The sequence below is a fragment of the Carica papaya genome, chromosome 4 (assembly GCF_054855325.1).
Source record: "Carica papaya isolate Zhongbai chromosome 4, ASM5485532v1, whole genome shotgun sequence".
Lineage (NCBI taxonomy): Eukaryota > Viridiplantae > Streptophyta > Magnoliopsida > Brassicales > Caricaceae > Carica > Carica papaya.
In genome coordinates, this window is record NC_142312.1 from 20,171,947 (window position 1) to 20,191,534 (window position 19,588).

The following is a 19,588-nucleotide window of genomic DNA, read 5'->3' on the forward strand; positions in this document are numbered from 1 at the left end:
ATCAAACTGGTGTAAATCCCAATTAAGATTAGCAGTACAGGATAGTAATATTCTAATTATGTTCATTTTTACAATAAGTGTAAAGGTTTTTTGATAGTCAACTCTATAGGTTGAGTATACCCTTTAGCCATTAGTTTAGTTTTGTATCTTTCAATCGACTCATCTGGTTTTTGTTTTATAGTGAACACCCATTTACAACCAACCATCTTTTTTTCTTGTGGGGTTGAAATAAATTCTCATGTTTCATCTTTTACCAATGTTTTCATTTATTCAATCATCGCTTCCTTCCATTTAGTATCTTGTAGACCTTTTCTCCAGTCCTGTGGAATAGAAAGAGGAAACAAATAAGACAAAAGTGCTATAGGAGGGAGATAGAGAGTCATAGGAGACAGTTAAACATAGAATGCTTAGTACAAGTTCTAATTCCTTTTCTGAGTTTATCAGATAATTCACAAGATAAAAATGATTCACCTGTATTTGATTAACATCCCTTACACAATAACTAAAAACGTACTTAAAACATGAAAGAATAAGCTAATTAAGAGAGATACTCGAAATAAAAACTATAAATAGAACTATGAAGTCTTTAGGCGTCTAACTCGCCGTCTTCCTGCGTAACGGGCTCGGGAATCCCGTCTTCTTGATCTAAAGTGGTTAAGTAAGGAATGAACTACACTAGCCCAGTAAAGACATTACACTATCTCACTGCCACAGGAGTAAAGGTCGGTAGAAAACAAAACAACCAATTAAGCATAATTTATAACAAACTCATTTATTAACATAAAAACCTTTACTGTCCACTTAGTTCGGTGAGATTCATGAAAATAACTTATTAAAATAATTACATCATAAACATCATAAAATCATGTACACTTTGTAATAGAACACATGTCATACTTCTACACTTCAATAATCAGACAACAAATTTTCTTTTTTACCAGCCTACTAGTATCCAAGGGGATCCATAGGGGGTCCCCGTTACACGTGAACCATTGACATTAATAACCTGATTCCAGGGCCGTCCCCATACCCCGTCCGGTATGGGTCCCAAAACCATAAACCTCAATACCCCGTCCGGTATGAGGGTGAAACGGGCCGTCCCCATACCCTGTCCGGTATGGGCACCAAAACACATAAGGTCTCCATACCCCGTCCGGTATGAGAGACCACGTTCCCGGTAGGGTTCCCTACGGATCCGGTCCGTCCACCATCTCCCAAGATATCTAGTCAGACTGTCCACATTATCCATTTATCAATTCATATAACCTTTTTGCCTTTTTCCTTGGTCTCAATCATCCAATCATACACAAACATGTAAACCAGTAATTAACACCAAACAAGACAACACAGTATCGGGTTCAATATAATACAAACCATAATAAAAGAAATCATGATTCATGCATACGAGACCATAAAATAAATACATCAAATATCATACTGCATTTAATACTTAAAAATAGATCAAACAACAACTGACCAACAATGTATCAGATTCGGACTCCATTGGCAACCTCAATCAATTATACATATCTATAAAGTCACAAAATACCGTTTAATTATTTATTAAGCTTTAATGCTGTGATAGGAGGTAGGGTGAAAGATCCTTACTTGTTTTGGGGTCTGAAATCGGCTCTACGGTGCGCGTACGGGCTATCCCTAAATTCCCTGAATTTTTGCTGGGAAACTGAAACGCACTACCGATACCTGCACGTGTCCCAAAAAATTCCAAATCAGACCTAGGCCCCCTTTCGGCCAATATCGGAATTCCAGCACGGCGGCTCCGCTGTGTTCCAGTGACGGCGCCGCCGCCTGCGGTGGCGATTAGCCTCGGGTTGGCCGTTTTCGGCCAAACTTGCATTAGTCTCTACGATAAAACAACCCTAGGGCCCTCAATGGATCAAAAAATCACGAAAAACCGAGACTTACCAGCGGCAGTGCTCTCGGGTGCGGCGGCTTCTCTGGCGCGAGTCGCGTTTTGATGTTTTGCTCCGGTCAACTTGTAGAGAAAAGGACGGTGATCACAGTGGTATAAAAATTGCATCGAATGGAGACCAGAAAGGGCCTCATCGGAGGCAAAAACAAAGGGAAGCCGCCGCGGCGCCGTTGGACTTCAGCGTGGTTTTCCGGCCGATTTGCCGATGGTTTGGCTCCGATTTGGCCATAGGCGGATTCAGCATCGAAAAACGAGTCAAGGGAAGAAAATTTACCTCGTTTGGCGGTCGGAAAATTTTTCGGTGCGGCGGCGGCCGGCTCCTCCGCCGTCTGGTTCTTCTTCTCCGACGAGGCACTGGCAGCAAGGGTTTGTGATTGGGTGTGGGTGAGGTTATTTATACCCTTTGGTTGGGTGTGGGTGAGGTTATTTATACCCTTCCCCTTTTAATCTCAACCGTCTATCAATATTTAATCTGGACCGTCCGATCGCGATTTATTTGGGATTAAATCTGGGCCGTCCATCGCGATGCGATTTGGGCTGTCCGTGCCTGATTGAATCTGGGCCGTCCATGCGCGTGGGAACGGATCTGGGCCGTCCGATCGCGCGCACGTGGATCGCCTACGTGACTCCGTCCCGCGTCAGTGTTTCTTGCCACGCGGCGTGTCCTGGTTGGCCGGGGCTGCTGACATGGCTGCTGACTTCGCACAACTTTTCTAAATTGCATTTTGACTCTTGGTTTTCGATTTTCTTTTCAAAAACACCCTCATAATCCAAATTTTCACCCATTTTTCCCAAAATCAATTTCAATTAAATCTAAAAATAATTTTACCCTATTTTATCATTATTATTATTTTTATTTTCATTAAATTAAATTAAAACTTTATAAATTAAATATATACAAAATTAAACTAAAATTCTAATACAAATTAAAATAAATTAAAAAATAAAAATAATAATTTTTTTTGGGTGTTACATAGAATTTCTATGGTTACTTACATGATATGAACTCCTTTTATGTTTAGTTAACTCACATGTATTACAAAATAAGGAATTTATAAAAGTTCTTTTAAATAATGTGGGATATAATTTTTTTAGATTAAAGAAAGAAGGATGTTCTAACCGTTGATGCAATCGTAGAATTTCCCTATTGACATCCGTATCTCCGAAAGCAACTTGATTCCCAATAATGTTTTGACTTCTGTTCAAGACATATAAGTCATCCTGCAGTTTAGCCGTGTCAATCGTTTTTCTTATTTAAAGATCTTGAATGACATAATGGTAAAAAAAAAATTCAATTTTAGAGTTAAAATCTCTAGTAAGAGCGCTAATAGATGAGAGACTGTTAGAAAAACTAGATACACAAAGAACTGAAGTTAGTGAAATGGTTGGACTACAATTAATAAAGCTTGTTCCAAATATAAGAGTGTATAATCCATCGGTAACACGGATATTTTTCCATTGAGTACATAGAAATTAGGTTAGAAAATCTTTAGTAAAGCCTGTTATGTGTCTGTTAGCTCTAGAATTTATAATTCAAGTATCAGAATTGAAAATAATAGGAAGTGGAAAAGTACCTGAGTTTACCATTTTTGACGTATCAATAGTTGATGGATTGCTACCCATACTCGAAACAATTAATTTTTTCACTCTTCTCATTATTTAAAAAAATAACTGGAGACAAAGAAAGAGCAATACCCAGCTGCTAATCTCAACAAAATAGAAAAATTCTTCTGATCAACACCAAGAATGTCAAACACGCTGCAAATGGAGACAAAAGTTGGAGTGTGCGCTGGAACACAATAGTAGATCATAAAAACAGAAAGAGCCCTTGCTGAAATGGAACACAAGATTGCAAGAAACAGGTTTTGGTCAAACAAAAAGAAGACCAAAAAGAAGACAAAAAAAAACCTGATGAAAGGCCCTTTGCTGGAACAGCAGAAAAATAGCAATCTGAAGCAGAAGCTGATACCCAAAATAGAGGTTGAAAAACAAAAGCTGAAAGAATATAAGTTGATACGGGCAACAGAACCGAAGCAACCCAGAGGAGCGGCCGAGGAAACCCGGCGAATCAGATGCCACACGCGAGGGAACCTGACGAAGGAGCAGCGGGCGTGGACGAACCAAAAGCTGTTGGGTGTGCGCGTCGTGTGTAAAGAACCCGAAAGGAAGCAGTGGTTACCACTGCAAGCGGACAGATTGAAACTCGAACCAGAGGATTGCACGCGAGGGGCCACGTGAATAACTACAGTCGGATGGAGCAAACAAAGGGTTGTGTGCGAAAAAGCAGACGAGTCTGGAGTCGGGAGCTGCGTGTGAAATGCTGCTTGAGCCGCTGCAGTTGGGCAGAGCAAGCAGGTTGGGTAGGGTGGAGGTAGAACCGGAGTAGGGCGGCCTGGTGCCTAGTGAGTCTACCTCTCTGTTTTGGGTGGCTAATGAAAAGATTTTAGGGTTTTGAAAGAAATTCTAAAAACAAAAACCTAAAATATTCTTACTCTACTCTGATACCATATAAAATTTAGGAAAAAATATTCACTTTATTTTTTATTATATTTTTTGTGTTAAAAATAACTCATATATATATATAAGAATTTTTAAATATAAATAAAAAAATTTCTCTTACAATAGAGATTTTAAATAATTACAAGAAATTAATAATAAGAACTATATAGAAAAAAATATCATAATCATTTAGGTAACAAAATATTCATATCAATAGAGGTTCACTTATTGGACATTTTCTTCTTTAGTTTATTCAAATAGGGTATATTGAACCTTTATCTTTCTAAATAATTACATTATGTACATATCATTTTAATAGAATATGGATTTTAAATGTAAATTAAATCATTTAACTTCATATGGGTCAATTAGAACACAACAACATCAATTTTAATCGGGTGAAATTTTCAAATGTGGATATAATCTATTTATCAATACAATATTACTATAGTGTTGAAATTGATAGTGAAACCCGAGGAAAGGAAAATGTTATCTTGATGCTCATGTGGTACTTCAGAGACATATACATACTAATTATCTATAGAAGGAAGTAACTATACATGGTAACAAAAATAAAGGCAAATAATTAGGAGATTTTTGTCTTAATGGAAAAGGTATACAAACACGAAAGCAAATATTTTCTTGTTTTTTTAGCAAACAAAGGCAAATATTTTCTTGGTCTTGAGAGCTCACGGCCACAAAAGATACCATGGCTACATAAATTTAAATGGTTATGGCCACGTTAAAGGAAAGCAAAGCCCATTCTGTCCATGATTCGCACACCCCCTTGCATATCTCTCTTTAAATTCTCTCAAACAGTAAAGAGGAAACCAAGATTAAGGAATTTTGGAGACCCAATCCAAGGAGAATCCAAGCATATCTTTCCAAATTTCCAAGTCCGGCATTTTTCTCCTTTTCTTCCACAGCATTAGTCTCCTCTTTTCTCGCTGGAGGTGCTAGGCTGAGTGGCGGCTACAAGGAGCAGCAGCTCCTAGGGCCAACTATAAAAGACTTCTGGTGGTGGAGGATTGACTAGCATCAGGAGAGTGGTAGCCTGCTATGAAGGTTGGCCTCTTTTAGGTCTTTTTTTATTTCAGCAATGAAGGCCAAATAGTATTTGTAGAACAGTTTAGGAATTTTTTTATTTTAAAATTCTAATATTATGTTAAGAATGATATTGAATACTACAATCATATATATAAAGGTTTTTCAGGACGAAAAAGAAAATAAACAATTAATTATAATTAATTACAAAGAATATGATTATATTTTTTAGCCTGATTTGCTTCTTTTTTAACATGTTGATTTATTTTTTTTTTAACGGTATATTAAACAAATCTTAGAAGTTTTTAGTGATGGGTTGTGTTTAGTAATTTTCTCTTATGGAAAAAAAAACATAAGTAAGAATGAGAAGAAAAAGTACAAAAAAGAGCAGAGGACTCCATATCCTCCCAAATTAAACAAGAAGAAACGAAAAGAGCAATCTTTTCTAAAGGATGGCTGTCCGATCTGTCTGCAACAAAGAGAGTAATCATTAAAAGTATTCATGAACCTTGACCCAAAGAGATGCCAGAAAGAACATTACATCCCAAAGAAGTAAAAACAGAAAAGAAAGTTTTATCCCTAAATATTCTGTTTTCACTTCCAACCATATCAACCACAAGTAGGCCTCCGCCATGATGTCTTACCCTTTTTCCTCTTGCTAAAGCCACAAATAAATAAGTAATAAACCCCTCAAGATGACAAGGGATATTCAAGCCAAATCACAATGCAAAAAAATGTGACTTTGGCTCTCTATTGCTCAATTAACACATGACACATACCCATGACGAAAAAGCACGACGTGTTCTGCATGTTTGGAGCAAACTATTAGTATTTGACATCTTCAAGACAGGCAAACGAAGACTTTGAACTTAGAGAAAGCAGGAACCTTCTAAAAACTTCTGTTAAACACATTTTATCAAATATATCATTTAAACATATCATTATGAATTGAAAGGATTGTGTCAGAAAAACAGCGTAAAAGAAATTATTTATGTATTCTTATGTCTAGAACAGAGTTATAAAATTTTGTTTTATAAATCTTTGTCCACAAGATATGATGTTCTTATGATTTATTTGCACTTTCAGCCTAGTGGTAGGCTTGCCCCTGAAGGGCAAGTTACAGAACAAATAATAAAAAGTTTTTGTCATTTCCTACCATTAGATGCTTGGGATATTTTTAACTTTTTTATAAAGTAGAGTAGGGCATACCCAAAAGAAATCATGAGCCCTCTCCCAAAGAGAAGCAAATAAGATAGTGCTACACGAAAACATGTGCAGGTATTAAAATTCATTCCAACAATATTATCTGTAAACCATTGAATATATCACTTTCACAATACCTTGTGCTCTCTAACACCTCGAAGACCAGGCAAAGTAGCAGATATAAAGATTTCCTGGTCAGCAGTAGATTTATAATAATGTTGATCACAAGATGTTGCTTCTCCTAATTGTTTGATCTCTTCATTTAGGTCCACTTGAGGAGGGTGATGCACAGAGACAGATTCATGCGGCAGAGCTCTATTATTCCAGCCATTAGTAACCGTATTTGGAGAGACCTGATCCACAATCCTTTACATTTGATTTTTTCACTAGATGTTCTTGGTATGACTAGTTCAACATTGGCTTCTCTTAGCAAAGGATTTGCCGAGCTTTCAACTGATGGTCAGTTCCTGCAGTTACGTTCAAAACAGGTAAACATTAAGCCTTTTACCTTTTTAAATTTCTGGAAAATCTATACAAAAGAGATTTTTATGTGTATCAGGTATGGTCAAGGAGAATCACTGGGGTAAGTGATGGGATCATTCAAGGTACAGAAGCCCTAGCACAAGGTGTTGCTTTCGGAGTATCAGGAGTGGTGACGAAACCGGTGGAGAGTGCCAGACAGAATGGTCTGCTGGGACTTGCACATGGGCTCGGGCGTGCATTTCTAGGATTTATTGTACAGCCAGTGAGTGGGGCTTTGGATTTCTTCTCATTGACTGTTGATGGAATTGGTGCAAGTTGTTCCAAATGCTTGGAGGTTTTGAATAATCGAACCGCCCTGGAGAGGATCAGAAACCCTCGAGCTATCCATGGAGATGGTGTACTTAGGGAGTATTGTGAGAAAGAAGCTGTTGGTCAGGTATGGTTATAAATATTCTGATATGCTATATTTAAAGGTGTATCTCAAGACCGATGCTGAATTTTTTTTTAAAAGGTACCAGGGGTTTCTGCATTGACCAAGACTATATGTTAGATATGCTAGAATATGTAGGTTCTTAGGTTTCTCTTGTATCTGCTTTTTCTATACGACTCTGATAAATCAATGTTTTGTCAACAATAATTTTACTCTATTGCAAGCTTATTATAATCCAAGTTACTGAAGCTGAGGTCCATTACTTTCTGAAATCCTTCTATAACTTCACCAAGTGTAATAGTATTTTAGGTTTGAGGAAAAGAAAGTGGAGGATGAGATGAAATTCTGCTTGAATAGCTTGAAATTTAGAAAAAGGCTCATGGTGTAAACATATTAAACTTAACAATGCATAGCTACAGATTTAATCGGATTTACCTGTAATTTGTAATCCTATTAGTGTAAAAATTTCTTAGTATGATTCTTAATCCTCATGTAATTTCTCTATTGGCTTCCAGATGATACTTTATCTTGCAGAGGCAAGCCGTCATTTCGGTTGTACCGAAATATTCAAGGAACCTGCAAAATTTGCTTGGTCTGATCTTTATGAAGAGCATTTTGTTGTTCCCTATCAGCGAATTGTTTTAGTAACCAATAAAAGAGTGATGCTATTACAGGTTGGTCAAGGAGACTTTAGTCTGGTTACCTGTATGGATTTTCTGAATCATTTGAACTCTTGTCTTCTTGATTCTGAGTTTTCTACTTCAATATAGTGTCCACATCTAGACAAGATGGATAAAAAGCCCTCCAAGATAATGTGGGATGTGCCATGGGAGGAGCTCATGGCTCTGGAATTGGCAAAAGCAGGCTGCCTTATGCCTTCTCACTTGATGCTGCATCTAAAGAATTTTAGGAGGTCAGAAAATTTTGTACGCATTATTAAATGTAGTGTTGAAGAAATAGAGGGAAGAGAACACCAAGCTGTTAGGATCTGTTCAGTCGTACGTAAAATGTGGAAGGCATACCAGTCTGACATCAAATGCCTGACTCTGAAGGTTATCACTTCAACTAAATTGAATTTCCTCAGCTAATTTTTTATGTGCATGAATCTAGCATTTCCCTTAAGGTGGCGCTTATATTTGTTTGACTTTTAGTCCCACTGTATTTACCACATTCAGGTCCCTTCAAGCCAAAGATTTGTGTATTTTTCTTGGAATGTAACTGATGGGAATGAAACCCATACCTCAAGTAAAGCAATAATTAATTCAAGAGACCTCTCTTCGTCCAGTTCCATGTCAAATGAAAGAAAATTTGTTAAACATACTATCAACTTCTCAAAGATATGGAGTAGTGAACGGGAATCCAGAGGTCGATGCACATTGTGTAGAAAACAGGTAATTTTGTGCTCTGGTTTGTTTAAACTATTTCCAAGTTTGCATTCATGTGCATATGGGTATACACGAGCATGCTGGAGCAGAGGCAACATGAGGTGTACTTTTCTTTTCACTTTACCGTCATAATTGGAAACATGATTTTCATCTTAGGTCTCAGAAGATGAAGGTATATGTAGCATTTGGAGACCTATTTGTCCAGATGGGTAATTACTGTTCTTTCTCTTCTACATACTTCTTGGTTCTGCTCAGTTTTCATTCTTTTTGTTCTGCTCAGTTTTCATTCTTTTTTTATTTCACACTTTTGATTAACTTGATGACTTGTGAAAGAATAAACTGAAATGTTGTGCTTGGTATTATTTTGAAGAAATAGTACATGTATTTATAAAGATACTTGGGAGTAAAAGGTGTAATAGACATAAGAATCTAGATAAATGGGACACTGACTATAGTAGAACCTATATATATAGAACGTTCCCGTGAAAAATTTCGAGAACTGCCTTGCAGCGAAATTGACAAATTCCAGAAACTACTTTGCCACAAGATTGACAACTTCCACGAACCACAAGTTTGAAAGAAACTCAACCAAGTATCAATTTGGCACTTAGTACCAACAATAAATTCCAAAGAAGCTCAATCTATGAAAAGTAATCGTACAATCAATAACCATTAGCCTATGAAAAATAACTGCAAACATTTGCAACAATTTGTCACTGGCTTCAACAAACAAATGGCAAAAACTTCTATTTTTGTAAGGAAGCAAGGTTAAAGCCATTGAGTGCCCAGGCTGTAATAGCTCACAAATCTTTTTAGATAACTAAATCTCACTCATCCAAATAGTTCTTTAAGGTTTCAATAACTTTTTTTTTTTTGTGGGACACTTTGCCCTCACACCTCTTTTTAGATAACTAAATCTCACTCATCCAAGTAGTTCTTTAAGGTTTCAATAAATCTTTTTTTTTTTTTGGTGGGGCACTTTTCCCTCACACTTCTTAGCAAAAGTTGTTCTAGGGTCTCCAGAAATTCTGTTGTCGGACAACTAGTGCTCCTCAATTTTCCTAGCAAAGGCTCTAGAATTCACAACAAAGTTTCATGGGGCAACTAGTTCTCATTCTTCTCAAGCAAAGCTGTAAGGCTCGATAACAATAAGTTTTTTTGTGGAATAATTCGTCATGACTCTCCATTCCCCTGAATCAACAAGCTCTAAGGATTCATAGAACACTTCCTCTGAAACTCCTATTTTTTCTTCAGCAACTAGCATGAAATAAACTCTAGGCTTCACTTGGCACAAGCACCACAAATAAACATCACAAACAACTCTATGATGCTAGAGGCTAAAGTAAACCTATTGCTCTAGGCTTCACTGCCAGTACGCTTTCCAGCTCGCAACGACTCAAATGGGCAGCGGTTCTCTATTTTCTTGCAATGCCAGCTGTTCGCATTTAGTTTAAAGTAGCAGTAGAGGGCGCCCTTCGTCCCACACTTCAAAAGAAGTAAAAAAGGATGAAGTGCATAAAAAAGTAAGAAAGAAAAACTTAGTTACAGGAAACTGAAGGTTAGCCCGACTACTTTAAAATAAACCTAAAAAAATTTGTGTAACTTACCCTCTGAAATATTCTTTCTAACAAGGAGCATAACATCTTGCAAGTTGCAAGACCTCAATTCATGAAACTCTTTAATTTTCTGACATTGTCTAGACATAGTGGCTTCGAAGTCACTTGTGTAGTATTGCAAGAAAGCAATTTTTACTTATCATACACATAGAGGTTCCAAGCTTTCTACTGAGATTAAAGGCAATGTATTGTTAACAATGTCCTTTTACCTACATATCCTGCTAAATGTGCATATTATGTTTAAACTGAAGCATGGTTTGTTTTCTTCAGTTACATCTCCGTTGGCGATATAGCTCATGTTGGCAGCCATCCTCCGAATGTTGCTGCTATTTATCGTAACAGTGATAGACGGTTTGCACTTCCAGTGGGTTATGATCTGGTAAGAACTAGAAACTTGACTGCTGGGAGGTGTGTGCATTACTTTTGTTCTTCCGGGTTCAAAAGCTCATTGGGTAACATTTTAGTTGTCTTCTCTTTAAAAAAAAAAAGATTTAATAATAGAAATTGGCAATTCTCCACTTGGAAGAGGGGAAGAGAGAGTGAAGTAATATGGAATGCAAAGTTGTACAAACTTTTTGAGTTTTTTTTTTTTTTTTTTCTGAGTTCATATATGTTTGTATGTAAAAACGTATATAATTCTTGAAAATTAGAAGAAAGTTTGGGAAATGATTGTTAAAATATGGCATAAGCTTAAAAACAACCTTTATTTCTTTCAAACTCATCATATTTTAACTATCATATTTCAAACATTTTTAAATACTTAACCTTTTTTTATTGTCTAAGGGGCATGTAAGGTTTGAGCCTTCGCCCTCTTGGTAGAAGACAGGGAGGAGATAACCAACTCACCTTGTTAAAAGGTGAAAGATCCTCTAAAAGAAGTAAGAGGAGAGGTTATGAGAAGTTATCATTTTTAAAATCAAATTATATTCCTAAAAAGATGACAGATTAGTGGTAATAGGGTTAGATTTTTTAAAAGGAAAAAGAACAGTTTAGGCACCAAAATGTAATTGTTTTAACCCCACTCGTGGGAGAGTAGCTGTGGGATTTTTAGCACTTTAAAGGCAATTGAGAGTGTAATACTCCCTTGTTTAAATTAAATAGTGAAGGGAAAGAGAACGAAGAGTTACCCAACTCCTAGGAGACTTGGGTATGAGCAAGAATCTAATTTTTAAAAAGAATAAGGCTAGTTTAGTCACTGAAATAAAATGGTTATAGTCCCCAGTTCTTCTCATTCTCCCTCAATTTCTGGGAGAAGTTTTTGTTTCCCCTATTCATCTTCCATTCCATAGCTAATCAGCTCCTGAACATTGTTAAATTGTTAAACCTCTCAATTTTCTATTCTATTCCCTCTCCTCCCTAAAGTTATTACAAGTTCATTGTCACTAGCATGTTACTGTGTGCAGCATGATGGGGAAAAAAGTGATTGAAACTCTGAAAATAGAAGTCTCATATAATATTGATTGGTTGCTCAAATGCATGGTTGTTATGATGCCTTCTTACGCAAGTAACTTAAAGAAACTGCACAGGTATGGAGGAACTGTTCGGATGATTATATAACTCCAGTGTCAATTTGGCATCCACGGGCTCCTGAGGGATTTGTCTCTACTGGATGTATTGTTGTTGCCGGTTTCACAGAGCCAGAGATTGATACAGTACATTGCGTGGTGCAATCGCTTGCAGAGGAAACTGTATTTGAAGAGCAAAAGGTTTGGTCTGCACCAGATTCATACCCATGGGCTTGTCATATTTACCAAGTCCGAAGCGATGCTCTTCACTTTGTTGCATTGAGACAGACTAATGAAGAATCTGACTGGAAGCCAATGAGGGTTATTGATGATCCCCAAACCTTGATTGAGGTCAACTGAAGCTTCTTGAACAATTTAAATGGCCCTTCTTAAGCAATGGACAACTTGAGATGTGCCTGTACCATCTAATCCTTCCTCAAAATCTGTCTAGCAGCAATAGTTTTCTGCACTAGAGGAAACACTATCAAAATGCACAATCTTAGTGCTGTACAAATTGTATCTATAATCTCTTGAGATGTTTCCAATTTACTTAGTACACGTTTTTTATGTATAAAAATAAAAATTAATTTTTGAATTAAAAGAATAAGGTATTTGGGCATATTTGGAAGCATCAGTCTGACTTTTGGTGCGAATTTCTTTTTTTACCCTCTTAACCTTTTCTTAAGAAAAATTGACAAATTTAAATTTTTTGTAATAGCTAAAAAATAAAATATTAATTTTTTAAAATAATTAAGTTGATACAATGTCATATTTTGTATAGAGTTGATAATTCTAGTTTTGAACTCTATCTATTAGTCATTTTTAAAAATTTATAACAATAATAAATTTAATAAATAACTTTATAGTAGTAACCTAAGTGGTAGATATTAACTAATCGAATACAAAATGGAATAGAAAATCAAATATTAATTAATCAAATTCTCAAGAACAAAATTTTTGATTAATCAAAAGCAAACAAATTAATGCAGTAACTACAACTACGATACACCAGCTAAATTAAAACCACACTAGATTCTCACTACCTCAATAATTATATAATTAGTGTTGATTAAAAAATCAACCAACAATAATTTAAAAAAAATTATGATTAAACTTAACTAAAAACTTTTATGAATTGTCTAACAAAAAATATTTTAAAATACAAAATATCCAATTAAAAATTTACCCAAATTAAAATTAAATAACTATATAGAATCCAATTAACTATCAAAATGAAACCAAATTAAGAATTGAAAAGTCCCACTTTTTAATCATGTAAAAGAAAAGATAAAAACCCTAAATAACTCTGCTGCCATTATCATCTTCTTACTTTGGTTTATCTGAAAAGGAAAAGGACGAAAGGAGTTTTATGGTCATTGGTTAGCAAATTCTTTACTCCTACTCTGCAAAAGGCTAAACTCTATATCAATTAATCCATGAGTCACATTTTTTTCAATTTCAAATTTTATTTGCACACTATATAATTTTCAAAAATCAATATGTTTGTATATTATTCTTTATGTAACTTAAACTTCTTTTAAAAATTAAATAATACTTTTGATATGTTTAATTTAATATTCTTTGTTTAATATATAATTCCATTTATAAGCTAACTTTTCTTTTAATTTTTTTTAGTCCGGATTGGGTTTTAAAGGGCTTTTAGCTTTAAAGTTTAAAATAGTACCAAGAATATAAAATTGTAATCCTAAATAAATTTAGTTTCAAAAATTAGATAAAGGTTAATTAATTAATTATTATTAATTAAGTTAAAATTATTTCTAAAATTTTTAATATTTACAGTATCCACAAAAGAATCAAAAGACCCAAAAAAACTAAGGTAAAATAATCTAAAAAGTCATCTCCATATGATATTTTACCTTTTTATTGTTTCTAAAACAATTAGTTTCATGTTATGATTATTTTTCTAAATAATTTGATTTAATTCACAAACAAAATAATTTTTATATATAATATTTTAACTGAATTTTTCATATATTTTATTTGACAATGCAACAAGATTTTTGAACCTAAATAATTAATTTTAAGCATTGCCGAGACATAATATATTTAACTAGTTATATGTGTTAAAGCTTATGCTGGGTTTGAAAATGAATCATTATGGAAAGCAAACTCAGAAGTCATGTTGTTACTAAAGAAGTAAATTATAGAAGTTGAAAGCTTGAACTATAAGCACCAAAGGCTTCTTTAAACATTCTATCTCTACTTTTCTACAAACTTTTAGTTATTGAAGGGAAAAAAAATTAAATACTCTGAACTAGAGATTTTAGCAAGTATATAACAAATAATTGACATTGTTCAACTTCGATGGAAAAATATAATCAACTTAAGACATGTTTGGGACCTTAATAAAAAATCTCAAAAAAAAATTAAGATGGCCTCTGTTTTTTTATTTCCAGATTTTGCCAAACTTTTATTTCTTAGATGGAGACCTAAAACTTAGTGTTGGATTTCAATAGTGAAACATGGATTAAATGTACATATTAGATAGTAATGTTTTTAACTAAATATAAAAAATGTTGTAGTATGAGTTTAGATTATAGGATCCAATAAGAGTGAAAACTATAATAAAAGAATAGGAAAAATGTTGAACCGTTAAGAAAAAGAATTTATCTTAATGGTTCTTGAGTGATAAGTTTTAGATAATACCTAAATGTACAAGTTTTTATCTTATGCAGCTTGTGACAAAACTAAAAATACTTTGTCTTAACCCATTCTTATATGTTAGTAACAAAAAGCATCTTATCTTAAACATTTCATATATGACTATTTTAGCAACCAAAAGGATCATGTTGGAGGTGAAACCTTAGGTTTTTATGCAGAAAAAAATATTAAAAAAAGTGATTGTCTAAGTTTATAGGTTGAACGTACAAAATCGTTTCTATTTTAACAACTAAAATGTAATACTATCACAGTAAAATAAATAAATTATTATGGCTATGCGCCATCAATTTTCTCCCGGGTGGGGGTGGGGAACTTAACTTTTTCGAGTTAAAATCATAAAATGCGGCATGGATCATAGTAGAGGATGAATTCTTTTCGAGGTAGATAATAATGCCAATATCAAAGTGCTTGGATTATGGCATAAAATTCTTTATTGTATGTGGTGTACCTTTGTTTTGTATCATTAAACTTCTTATTAAAGTAGACGATTGCATCTCCTTCTTGACTACGTACGCCATCAATACTACTTGAGATACATCACAAGCTACTTTAAATACGTCGAAGAAGTTTGAAAGATATAACGTTGGTGTTCTTATCAATTTCTTCTTAATAATCTTAAAAACTCTAGACGTTGTCGCAGTTCAAACAAATTCTTCATCCAGTTTGTAATGAGTGTCATCTTTTATCTTGAATGTTATTTTTCATTCATCTCTTGGGCTTATGAGAATTTGGTGATATACACTCTTTAAATCTATCTTGAAAAAGTATGTCGAGCCTGCCATGAGATCTAACATCTCACTAAGGCAAAGTATGGCAAACCTATACTTGATGGTAATCTTGTTGAATGAGCATAAACTTTCTCATATTGACCCTTTAGCCAGTAATTTTGCTTAAGCTCAACATATTCACGTGGATTCATATGGTATGTTGGTATGTTAGGCAATTGAGATCTTAAAGCTAAGTCAATTACACGTTGAACGGTATGTAGTCAAGGAAGTTCATTTGACAAGTCGAGTGGAATAATATTAGAGAAGTCAGACAGTAGCCTACTTACTTCTGGTGGTGGTGTTTATTTTGAACATGTTACTGGTTCCTTTACCTCTCGACTTACTGTAACATAAATAATTTTTTATTCTTTGTTTTTCACTTTGAACTATTTTCTTGACAAAAGATGATGTTATTTCTTTGATCAGTTGTTATAATTTTTCCAATTTATTGGCTTTGAAGGTTTTGATTGTTAATCCCAATAATTAAGTAGATAACTCACGAACTTGATGTTTTATTTTTCTCATCTACTTATAATGGTTGAAGTCAACTGAAATGACGACTAAAATAATATATAATCATTATAAAGGAAAATGTGCATTGATAAAGTTAGTAACCTTAAAATAAATTATATAATTATTATATTTTATGATAATTAAAATATAATAATAGAAACGGTTATGAACACATTCAATTATCATGAATGCTCTTTGATCTCTTCTCTTATCTATAAAATGAACACAAATTCCCCTTTCATATCAGTTTTTCATCAACTAAAGTTCCAAAATACTTGTGCATAATAATTAAATAGAAAAAAGAAGTAAGAAAGAAAATTAAATATTTATCAATGGATCTTTTAATCACATTATGGCTGCACTATCTTTGAATAGTATGTAGCTCTAATTTTTTGTTATTTTTCATTTCCTTAAAATATATTGAATTCAATAATAAATAAATAAATTAACTTTCGCATCGAATTTTCTTACTTATGGAAAGACCATGTTGAATTTACACATATTAGAATTCAATAACATTATATATATATATATGTATATATTTAAACTAACAGTTTATATATATGTACACATTTTTTCATTAATAGTTTATATATGCGTATACATTATTACACTAACAATTTAAATATATATATTATTACACTAACAGTCTATATATATGTATATATTATTACATTAACAGTTAATATATATGTATATATTATTACACTAATAGATTATATATATGTATATATTTTTACATTAACAGTTTGTATATGTGTGTATATTGTTGCACTAATAGTTAATATATATATATATATATTATACTACCAATTTATATATATATATTATCACTCTCACAGTTTATATATATATATATACACATTTTTTACACTAACAATTTATATATATATAATATTATACTAATAGTTATATATGTAACGACCCTGGAAATCCAAAAGAAAATATATAATAATTTAAGTGCGGAAGCGAAATAAAAAGTTAAGGTTTACATCCCTTACACAATAACTTAAAAGTACTAAACAAATATCATAGAATGAATTCTCTGAAAGAAACATGAAACTGAGAAAAGTAAAGGAAAATATAAGCTATTTAGCATCTACTCCCAATCTTCTTGCTGATCGGGTTCGAAAACCAAGTCATCTTGATCTGAAATTGTTAAATAAAAAATTAGCTACACTAGCCCAGTAAGAACATCACACTATATCACCGACACATAAGTAAAGGTTGGTAGAAAATCAAAACAACTAATGGAGCAGTAGATTTAAACCAATGCATTTATTAACAATAAAACCATTTACCCTTTTACTTACCATCGGAGAATTTATGAAAACAACCTATAATGACAATAACATCATATAGATCATAACTTCATGCACAATCAATAACATAGAACATATCATAAATTCATATTCATTAACAATAACTAAATCATAACCATTTCTCGTTTCACCAGCCTACTAGTATCTCTGGGGGTTCATAGAGATGTCCCCGCTACATGTAAACCATTTTCTTTAACAATCTTAATTACAGGGTCATCCCCATACCCGTCTGGTATGAGTGCCAATATATTAAACCTCAATACCCTGTCTGGTATGAGCGTCAAGACATTAAACTTCAATACCCCGTCCAGTATAAGAATGAAGCGGGTCATCCTCATACCCCGTTCGGTATAAGCACCAAATTACTAAGTCTCGATACCCCGTCCGGTATGAGATAACATTCACGGTAGGGTTCCTTATGAACCCGGTCCGTCCACCATCTCTCAGGATATCTAGTGAGGCTGTCATCTTATCTGTTTATTATATCACACCCCTTTCCTGTTTTTCCTTAGTCTCCGTTACCAAATCAAACACAATCATATAAACAATGAACATGCACCCAGTAATGCAATTATATCTTAAATCTCAAAATCACACAATGGTCAAGTAAGCAGTGATACATGCATTTAAAACTATAGAATAGATAAACCAGATATCATAATGCATTTAAACTATAAAATAAATCAAACAGGAATCGACAGAGAATAATGTCCGGTTCGGGCTCTATTAGCAATTCGTAATTAATTATGCATATATATTTAATTTGTACAAAATACAGTATTATCATTTATTCAAACTTTAATTCTATGATAGAAAATAGGGTGAGGGATCCTTACTTGATTTGACGCCGAAAAGCTAAATGGCTTACTGCGCCTACGGGCGGTCCCTGAGTTCCCTGAATTTTTTCTTCAGGAACTGAAATAAGCTCACGGTACTTACAAATGTCCCAAATAACCCAAAAATCATACCCAGAGCCTACTTAGCCAATTTCAGAAATCTGGTACGGCGGCGGTCTGCCTCGGGTTGGCTGTTTTCGGCCATTTTTGGCCGAATTCAGCCAAACTTGCATCAGTTCTTGTGAGAAAAAACATTAGAGCCCTCGGTTGGCCGAAAAATGTAGAAAACTGAAACTCACTGGCAGCGGGGCTCTCCGATGCGGCGACTCCTCTGGCTCACGTTGCGGTTGCGTGTTTTGCTATGGTCAACCTGTAGAGAAAGAAACGGTGATCACAATGGTGGAAAAATCACATCGAATGAGAATCGAGAAGGGCCTCATCGGAGGCATTTTCCGAAACACCCCGCTGCGGCGCCATCGAGCTTCGGCGGCATTTTTCGGCCAATCGGCTAGTTCTTTTACTCTGATTTGGTCATGGGTGGGTTTGAAATTGAATTGCGTGCAAGAGAGAAAATTTTTACCTCGTTTGGCGGTCGAAAATTGCTCCGGTGCGGTGGTGGGTGGCGGCGGTCGGCTCCTTGGCGGCTAAGCTACCTTCTCCGGCGAGGGGCTCTGGCGGCTAGGGTTAGGGTTTAGGTGCGAATGGGGTTATTTATACCCATCCACTTTTGATCTAGGCCGTCCATCATTTTTTATTTGAACCGTCCGATCGCGATTAAATAGGGAGTGAATCTGGGCCGTTCATCGCGATTCAATCTGGGTCCTCCGTGTGCGATGCAATCTGGGCCGTCCGGTGCATTTTCAATCTGGACCGTCCGTGCGCGTGGGAACGGATCTCAGTCGTTCGATCGCGCGCACGCGGATCGCCCACGTGGCTCCCCCCCGTGGCCTCCCGCATCAGCACCCCTGCCACCTGGCGCGACCTGGTTGGTCGGGGCTACTGACCGGACATCTGACGTGGTGTAACTTTTTTAATTTATATTTTGACCTCCGTTTTCTGATTTTTCTTTCAAAAATATCCTCAGAACCTAAATTTTCATTCTTTTTTTCCAAAATTATTTTTAAATTAATCCTTAACAAATTTTATCCCTTTTTTTTATTAAATTAAAACAAATTAAATAAATATATTTAAAAAATAAAAATAAAATTAAAAAATATTATTGGTTGTTACAACTCTCTTCCCCTTAAAAGAAATTTGGTCCCTCAAATTTGTCTCTCACTCTCAATCGAACAATTGGAGATACTAGACTCTAAAGTCTGATTCTAGCTCTAATATAGCCTCCCTTAGTGTGTGGTTCTGTCATATGACCT

General features: G+C 34.6%; 1 protein-coding gene across 3 annotated transcripts in view; it reads left to right on the forward strand.

Annotated features, from left to right (window-relative positions):
* Positions 1-12,717, forward strand: part of LOC110810873 (pleckstrin homology (PH) domain-containing protein) — a 141,886-nt gene extending 129,169 nt beyond the window's left edge. For 2 of the 3 annotated variants that reach the window (XM_088218072.1, XM_088218074.1), the window contains 8 exons: positions 6,946-7,167; positions 7,239-7,598; positions 8,108-8,266; positions 8,363-8,644; positions 8,768-8,983; positions 9,134-9,186; positions 10,864-10,972; positions 12,120-12,717. In XM_088218072.1, the coding sequence (XP_088074198.1) occupies positions 6,946-7,167; positions 7,239-7,598; positions 8,108-8,266; positions 8,363-8,644; positions 8,768-8,983; positions 9,134-9,186; positions 10,864-10,972; positions 12,120-12,458 (1,740 nt within the window). In that variant the 3' untranslated portion in view covers positions 12,459-12,717. The remainder of the gene's footprint in view (positions 1-6,945; positions 7,168-7,238; positions 7,599-8,107; positions 8,267-8,362; positions 8,645-8,767; positions 8,984-9,133; positions 9,187-10,863; positions 10,973-12,119) is intronic. The other variant, XM_088218073.1, reaches the window with a different exon arrangement.
* Positions 12,718-19,588: the final 6,871 nt, after the last annotated feature.